Source organism: Enhydra lutris, unplaced genomic scaffold, assembly GCF_002288905.1.
Source record: "Enhydra lutris kenyoni isolate GAN:26980312 unplaced genomic scaffold, ASM228890v2 scaffoldscaffold52, whole genome shotgun sequence".
Lineage (NCBI taxonomy): Eukaryota > Metazoa > Chordata > Mammalia > Carnivora > Mustelidae > Enhydra > Enhydra lutris.
Window position 1 is genome coordinate 13,109,293 of NW_019154136.1, and position 8,494 is coordinate 13,117,786.

Below are 8,494 nucleotides of genomic sequence, written 5' to 3' on the forward strand. Positions count from 1 at the left end.
CCTCGCTGGCCCGTTTCTGTCCGCAGGAACTTTTCATAGCCAAACCTAAGAAAAACGAGAAAATGTGATTTCTATACTATTAAGACCTGACTTTTGATTTATTAGGAACGCTGCTCAAGCTGTCTTTAGGGGAGTCTGAGAAAGAATGGAGAGGGTGTGCGTGCACACACGGGTATATGTCTTTAAAGGGTTTTTACTCAGGGCGCCTGGGTGGCTCAGTCGTTACCTGTTGCTGGTCATGATTGGGCTCGAGCCCCACATTGGGCTCCCTGCTCGCTGGGGAGCCTGCTTCTCTCTCTGCTGCTCCCCAGCTTGTGCTCTCTGTCAAATAAATATGTAAAATACTTTAAAATATATATATAGGGTTAGTCGTTCCCCGATGCACACATGCTCTCCTTCCGCAGGTGTCTGCCCTGTCTGACCGCATTGCTAGATGAAATCTGTCCTCCAGACATTTGAGGGTGGGGGTTGGACAGGAAGTCGTCAAGAGAACACCCAGGAAGACATCCCAGGCTCCCTCCCGCGGTTCCCTCCCAAGGTCGCGTGTGGGAGTATCTGGCGCCATTCCTGGCCAGCCTCCTCAGCACTCACCAGACCGGGTTACTCAAAGGCAGGGTCTCTGTGAAGGCCACCACCCCCACCCCAGGGACGGAGTCACCCACCCACCGGCTCAACACGCAACCCCACCCTGTGGCCCAGCCCCCTCACTGCACAGCCCTGTTGTCAGCCATTAGCTAAAATGCACAAGGTTTTACAACAGATTCTTACGACGACCTCTTTTTTAGTTCACACCCCCATTTCTCAGAAATTCAGGGGATGCGTATTTAAGCACCTGCTGGCCAGGTAGCAGCTGACCTCCAGCGGCACCCAAGTTGCTGTCTTAGGAACGTGGGATCCTTCTCATGGTCCCTGTGGGCGCTGGAAACTTGACCCTTTGGAGGATCCCATCCACCTTCCCTCCTACCACCCTACCCCCGCCATCCGCCTTCAGACATCCTCTCCCCCTTTCCTGTCTCGGGGCCTGGGCCATCCTTTCCTAGGTACAAGAGGTTCTCGGTGTCTGGGTTGGAGAGACCCCGCTGCCCTCTTGGTTAGCCCCTATGGAGCACAGGGGCCATGTACCCCACCCCCCTCAACACACACACACACACACACACACACACCCCAAGGACGAACAGGTGGGTGCCTCAGTCTAACATCCATGGAAAAATGTGTTCTTAACACGGGTTACTTCCTTCCTCCCTCCCTCTCTTCCTTCCTTTCAGAATCATTCTCCAGGGCCCCCGGGGTGTCATGCTGACCGCTGCTGGGGTGGCCACTGGGAATTCGGAGCACAGGAAGGGGAGCAGACCACTCCCAGGTTAACCGTCCCCACCCACAGAAGCCATCACTCTGCGGAAGCCCCTCATTCCAAGTCCTAGGCCTGGAGTCCCAGTCTGAGCACACCCCAACCAGCTTCATCCTGGGTGAGCAGCTGGTTGGGCCCTGAGGTTCCCCCCACCCCACCCCGGGGCAATGATCATCATTTCGAGGGCCCCTTCCAGCCCAGACAGGCTGATCCAGTTCTCACCTGGGAGTGCCCAGACGTGGGCCTCTGAGCGAGCTCCTCATCCCCACCCAGCACCCAGAGCGGCCCTCTGTCCTCTCCTGCAGGGACCATGGCTGCTCCAGCCAGAGTGCGACTGGACCCTCCAGGGACCTTCTCCACTTCCCGTCCCAGTGAAGTCTCAGTAATGTGCCAGAACCTCCACTGCCTTCCCCACAGCCCTCCTCTAAGTCCAGACCCTCTAAGCATTTAAGTGACTTCTGAATGCCCCCCCACACACACACAGCATGATCAGCCTCTGTGCCCTGCCGGCCTCACGCGCCAGGAGCCTTCCCTGCCTCCCCTGGAGGTCAGGACAGGATGGAGGCAGGCATTTGCAAGGACACCCGGGACCAGCAAAATCATAGACTCGGGGTGCTCGGGGCTCTCCTGGATGCTTTGCCGGCATCCATCCAGCACAAGGGTTTTCTACCTGCTACTGTGGACACAGGAAACCACACTGAAGTGCAGCAAGCGCAGAGGAAAAAAGGAAGGAAGAGGAGAAGAGACGGAGGGAGAAACCCCAAGGAGCCTTGGCTGAGGATTGCTCTTAAAGATGGTGTTCTGAGCTCGGTGTTTACACCGCTGTAAAATGCAGCTAATGATACACTTACTACTCCTGCAACTTGGTTACAACTCAGTAAAAGGTTCAGGATGCAAACCTCCAGGCTTGGTGAGTTTCATGAGTTCTGGGGGTGCATGGAGTGGGTATGCACGTGTGTGTGCAAGTACTTGCGTGTAAGGAGTGGGCGTGCACGTGTGTACAAACACATGCGTGTAAGGAGTGGGTATGCACGTGTGTGCAAGTGCTTGTGTATAAGGAGTGGGTATGCACGTGTGTACAAATGCATGCATGTAAGGAGTGGGTGTGTGCCTGTGTGCAAATGCACACGTGTAAGGAGTGGGTATGCACATGTGTACAAATACATGCATGGAAGGAGTGGGTATGCACGTGTGTGCAAGTGCTTGTGTATAAGGAGTGGCTGTGCACGTGTGTGCAAATGCATGCATGCAGGGGGTGGGTGTTCACGCGTGTGCAAGTGGCACATGTGTGAGGAGTGGGTATGCACGTGTGTGCAAGTGCACACGTGTAAGGAGTGGGTTTTCACCTGTGCGTGCAAGTCACGTGTGTAAATGTGCACATGTGAGCAGCTGGGTGAACACAGGCCCTGTGCGCTGAGGGCCACCATGGATCACCAACCCATATGGGTGTTGGGACCCCATGTCAGGGTGGGGTTCTCCACCTGGGCCCAGCGCGACCAGATCTGGGATGGTCTGAGTCTCTGGGGCAGGGGGCGTGTCTCGAGATGTGTCAGTTTGGGGGGGGGCGGGGGCGGGCTCTCATCACTCTGGAGGTCCAGGTGAACGACTGGTCCGGGGATCGTTGGGTGATCGCGGGGGTGGGTGGTGACCTAACCTCGGGCGTCTTCAGGGAGAGCCTGAAAGTTGCTACCTGACCTCGAGAGTCAGCAGGGAAAGCCAAAGGGTCGCGGCTGGGGACGGCAGGGGGTGGGGGTGATCGGGGCGAGCTAGGGAGTCACGGTCGGGCGCTGGTCACCGCGATGCGCCAGGGAGTGGGGGTGGGGGGGGTCTTCGGGGCGAGGCCGACGTGAACTCAGGGTTGAGCAGGGGCAGCCGAGGGGTCACAGGACGGGGGTAGGGGTCTTCGGGGAGAGCCGGGGGGTCAGCAGGGAGAGTTAAGTGGTCGTGGTCGGTAATCGGGGAGAAGGTGGAGGGTGGAGTTCGGGGCAAGTCTAGAGGTCGCGGTCGGGCGTCGGTCAGCCACAAGGGCCAGGGGCTGGGGGTCGGGGGTCATTGGGGCTAGCCTGGGGGTCGTAGTCAGGAGTCAGTCAGGCAGATGGGCCAGGGGCCAGGGGCCGCAGTCAGGTGTCGGTCAGGCAGACGGGCCGGGGGTCAGGGGTCGGGGGTCATCAGGGCGGGCCCGGGGATCGCGGTCGGGCGTCGGTCAGGCAGAAAGTTCAGGGGCTGGGGTCAGGGGTCTCCGGGGCGGGCCCGGGAGCCGCGATCGGGCGTCGGTCAGGCAGAAAGTTCAGGGGCCGGGTGTCGGGGATCCCCGGGTCGAACCCGAGGATCGCGACCGGGCGTCGGTCAGGCAGAAGGGCCAGGGGCTGGGGTCGGGGGTCTCCGGGGCGAGCCCAGGGGTCGCGATCGGGCATCGGTCAGGCAGAAGGTCCAGGGGCTGGGGTCGGGGGTCTGCGGGGCGGGCCCAGCCGTGACAGCCAGGCCTCGCAGGGCAGCGGGGTGAGCCCTTCCCGCGGTCTGGAAGGAGCCCGGGCGCAGGACCCCGACGACGCGCGGCCTTGCCGGTCCGCAGCGAGCGGCCGGGCCCCACGGTGACCTTGACAAGGTCACGGCGGCCGCCGAGACCCCCACCCCCACCCCCCGCGGCCCGCACGGCGCAGGGGCGGGGCCTTGCTCCCGCCATGCCCTGGGGCGCGGCGCGCGGGAAGGGGCGGGGCCACGGCGGGGACGCGGCCAATGGGCGCGGCGCTGGCGGACGCGGGGCGGGGCGCGGCGCCGCTCCCGGCAGCCCGCGGGGGCGCGGCGCAGCCAATGGGCGCGGCGGGCGGGGGCGCGGGGCGGGGTGTGGGGCCCTTAGCGGCTGCGCGCTGGCCGCCCCGTCCTTTCGGTCCCGCCGGCGGCAGCGCTGAGCCCTCGGCGCCCACCCTCCGGCTCCCCGCGCCCGCACAGCGCCGTCCGCCCGCCGCGCCGCCACCATGACGGAGCAGGCCATCTCCTTCGCCAAGGACTTTCTGGCCGGGGGCATCGCCGCCGCCATCTCCAAGACGGCCGTGGCCCCGATCGAGCGTGTCAAGCTGCTGCTGCAGGTGAGGGGCGGGCCGCGCGCGCTCGGGGGCGGGGAGGGGGCGCCCGGGGTCGCCGAGGGGGGCTGCAGGGGCGCCGGGGGCTGAGCGGGCCGGCGGGCCGCGTGCACCGGAAGCGCGGGGCCGCGCCGCTTTGTCCGCGCGCCGCCGGGATCCGGGGCCGGCCGCGCGTCACGTGGGTGGGGCCGCGGGCGCGCATGCGCCGTTCGCGCTAGCAGGGAGCCTGGGCTCGTGCGCCCGGGTCGGAAGCCCCCAAACTCCCTCCCGGGGTGGGGGCGGCGAACGGACCGCGGGTTCCCCCGTGGCCGCGGCCGGTCTTGTCTCTGTTCCGTGCGGCTGCAGACCAGGCGGCGCCGGCAACATTGTTGCAACGTCCAGTAGCAACATTGTTGCAACTGCGTTCCAGTTCGCGAGCTCGCGAAACCGCTTTCCCAACCCGTGTTGCGAGCCTGTCCGTCCGTCCGTCTTGCAGGTGCAGCACGCCAGCAAGCAGATCGCCGCGGACAAGCAGTACAAGGGCATCGTGGACTGCATCGTGCGGATCCCCAAGGAGCAGGGCGTGCTGTCCTTCTGGAGGGGCAACCTGGCCAACGTCATCCGCTACTTCCCCACGCAAGCTCTCAACTTCGCCTTCAAGGATAAGTACAAGCAGATCTTCCTGGGCGGCGTGGACAAGCACACGCAGTTCTGGAGGTACTTCGCCGGGAACCTGGCCTCGGGCGGCGCTGCTGGAGCCACCTCGCTCTGCTTCGTCTACCCGCTGGATTTCGCCAGAACCCGCCTGGCTGCCGATGTGGGCAAGTCCGGCACCGAGCGGGAGTTCAAGGGCCTGGGAGACTGTCTGGTGAAGATCACCAAGTCCGACGGCATCCGGGGTCTGTACCAGGGCTTCAACGTGTCCGTGCAGGGCATCATCATCTACCGCGCGGCCTACTTCGGCGTGTACGACACCGCCAAGGGTGAGTGTGTCCTTGCGCTGGGGCTGCCGAGCGAGGGGCTGCGCACGGGTGGGGGTTCAGTTGCGGACCTCGGGGGTTCCACGGGTCCCGGCGGTCGGGAGTGCGAGATCCAGCTGCGCACAGGGTTGCTGCCGTTCCTGAGGTGTCCTTGGACCGTGGGCAGCCGTTTTCGTGTGGCTGTCTTCTGTGTGTCTGGGTCTTTTTTTTCCCAAGATTTTTTTTTTTTTTTTAAACTTATTCATTTGACAGATCACAAATAGGCGCGGGGGTGGGGGTGCGGAAGCAGGCTCCCCACCAAGCAGAGAGCCCGCGGGGCTCCATCCCAGGGCCCTGGGATCATGACTCCAGTCGAAGGCAGAGCCTTTAACCCACTGAGCCACCCAGGCGCCTTGGGTCTTTAGTTTTTAAAGGGTATTGTTGGTGTTGGCTTAGGTGGCAGCCTCATGAGCTCATTTTAACTTGTTCTCTTTTAAAGAGTCTTCTGATTGGATGTTGGGGGCGGGGGCTCTCATGGGAACTTTAGGTTGCACTGTTCACACCCTGGAAGCAGCTGTAGGTCTGCTAGCGTCGGGCCGGGTTGTCTGCAGCAGAACGTGCTCGCGTATGGTGTGCCCACTTCCCAGGGCTGGTCTGACCCCTGCTGTACGGAGAGGCCATTCCCGGGCCGAGCCGGGTCCCCTGGCCGGCAGGTGGTCTGTCTGCCCGCCCACTGGTACTGGGCGTGGGGAGCTCCACGTGGAGCCGGGGTGGGCCGGACTATTCCTGTCCCGCTGTGTGCAGCGCTGGGTCCTCACGCCGGCCGGTGGCCCCGCAGGTATGCTCCCGGACCCCAAGAACACCCACATTGTGGTGAGCTGGATGATCGCGCAGACCGTGACGGCTGTGGCGGGCGTGGTCTCCTACCCCTTTGACACCGTGCGTCGACGCATGATGATGCAGTCCGGCCGCAGAGCAGGTATTGTGTCTCCGTCCTGGTGGCAGCGGCTCGCTCCAGGTCTCCCTGGCTGGGGCGGTTCTCTGGCCTCAGCTTCGCGAGCTGTGAGCCAGCAGATGACCTGCTTAGCGAGCTTAGGGGCAAGGCTTTGTGGGCTGGCTTCACAGGGTGGGGGACGCCCAGGTCAACGACTGTGTTCACATTCTCAGGGCCGCTCTAGACCCCCGCAGCTTGGCCAGGTACCTGCCCAAGCCCTTGCTCCTGCCCTTTCTTGGCTTTGTCTTTCTAGCATGGCTGGGGGCCTTGCCTTGATCCCAGGAGGGGAGATGGTGCTCCTTGGTGATGGTGGGGGTGTGTGAGTTTCTGCATGTATGGTCCCTATCCGCCCCCCACCCACATCAGTGGGCTGGACAAGGGCCATGAGCCAGGGCTCTTGGTGTGCCTGTGGTCAGAAGCACAGCTCCCCCAGAGAGTACCGTGCAGTTTCAGTGTGCTGTTTTTCGGGGTTCCCTTTGTGCCCCCTCCCAGAAAAACCTCCCAGTCACCTCTCCTGTCTCTCTCGCAGCGGACATCATGTACAAGGGGACCGTCGATTGCTGGCGGAAGATCTTCAAAGACGAAGGGGGCAAGGCCTTCTTCAAGGGTGCGTGGTCCAACGTCCTGAGGGGCATGGGGGGCGCGTTCGTGCTGGTCCTGTATGACGAGCTGAAGAAGGTCATCTAGACGTTCCTCCTCCACACAACGGCGACCAAGGGAATCCTGTAGAATACTTTTAACTGTTATGGACCATTGATCTTCGAGAAATTCCAGTGTCCTTGTCCCGGCCAGATCACGCGTAGAGGCTTGGGGAAGGTTCCAAAGGGGGCTCATTGTGATCTATCATTGGCACCAGATTCCATGTACTGATTATGGGGGGGAGGGGAATCACGAGGTTTCGTGGGTCCACAGGCCAGCAGCTCCCTGGCACAGACCTTAGAGTCCAGGTGCTTGTGGGACCCGAGGTGTGTTTAAGTATTTATTTAAGAAAAAAATCATGTCTACATTTGTACTTAAGCACTATTCTCTTTTGCACAGCCGAGTATTTGCAATTATGTTTCATGTCGGGCATTCTGCTGCAAAACCATAAAAAAATGGGACACAGACTGCTGGTTGGTTTTCAGCTGAGCGGCGTTGTGGGTGGGGCTGGTGGGGCAGCAGGGTGGGAGACTCGAGGGGTCAGGGAGGCTACAGGGCATGTCCTCCAGAGGCCCTGCAGGGTAGGGAGGCAAGTTCAGACCAGCCCACTGGCGGCTCAAGTTTGCTGCTTGGAGAGACCACCCTTGGGTGGGAAAGAGAACCCAACTGGAGGGAGCCCTGGGGCGTCTGAGTCTCCCTGCTCCGGGGTGGGGGTCTTTTGGGAGACCTTCCTTAAACTGCTGTGAGCTTCTGACGCCCCCATCCCCCCATCTGAGCAGTACAGCATAGCTAGCTTTCCTGCTGGAGAAAGACCACCCAGCCACATCCTGTGACCAACATCAGCCCTGGTCTCTTACGCAAGAATCCACAGGAGCAGGCCCCAGGACAGGTCCACGTCCTCTGCAGCCGCCTCTGCACAAATGGCAGCACCGTGCAGGAGAGACTCCGGGCTGAATGTTGGGTCCTGGCTCTGCGTTGACCTGTTCTGGGTGACCTGGGCCAACTGCGGGTTTTAGAACCTTATGGGGCTGGGACATCCTGCACATGGACCGCAGGTTTTCTCTTCAAGAATGGGCAGGTGTAAATGCACATTTCTGCCCCTATGCGGGGTCGACTCAGAGTTTGGAGTCTGGACTCTGCCCAGGGTTCCCAGGCGGGTTAGAAGGGGAGGGGACGGAAACATGCGTCCTTGCACCCGTGTTAACCCTGCCCAACTCCCGAGGAGTCTCCCTGGGAACCTCCACTTCAGCCCACGGGAGCCCTGGTGTTCTGAGTGAATGACCGTGTGGACGCGGCCTCCTGCCTGGAGCCGTGTCAATGGCTGGGTTTGGAGAACTTCCGTCCCCTGTTCATTTTCGCTGGCTCAGAACGGTGCGGTCACTTAACGCAGCTGTGCCCTTGTTCTGTTAGCTGGCAGGTCCCCAAGTATTGGCATTACTGGTGGCCTCGTAGGGATTGTGAGTACAGTGTTTCTGCACTGGCGCTGGGGTGGTTT

The 8,494-nt window shown here is 61.7% G+C and overlaps 1 protein-coding gene across 1 annotated transcript; it reads left to right on the forward strand.

The window, feature by feature from the left end:
- Positions 1–4,228: 4,228 nt before the first annotated feature.
- LOC111157123 (solute carrier family 25 member 6) lies at positions 4,229–7,466 on the forward strand. The gene is made up of 4 exons (XM_022518364.1): positions 4,229–4,434; positions 4,904–5,390; positions 6,205–6,345; positions 6,890–7,466. Exons 1-4 carry the CDS (start codon positions 4,324–4,326, stop codon positions 7,045–7,047), a joined length of 897 nt encoding a protein of 298 aa, XP_022374072.1. The 5' UTR covers positions 4,229–4,323; the 3' UTR covers positions 7,048–7,466.
- The last annotated feature ends 1,028 nt before the right edge of the window (positions 7,467–8,494 follow it).

Coding starts and splice junctions, on each gene's coding strand:
- LOC111157123 (XM_022518364.1), top strand. CDS start 4,324: ATGACGGAGCAGGCCATCTCCTTCGCCAAGGACTTTCTGGCCGGGGGC. Junction 4,435..4,903: donor GTGTCAAGCTGCTGCTGCAG/GTGAGGGGCGGG, acceptor TCCGTCTTGCAG/GTGCAGCACGCCAGCAAGCA. Junction 5,391..6,204: donor CGTGTACGACACCGCCAAGG/GTGAGTGTGTCC, acceptor GTGGCCCCGCAG/GTATGCTCCCGGACCCCAAG.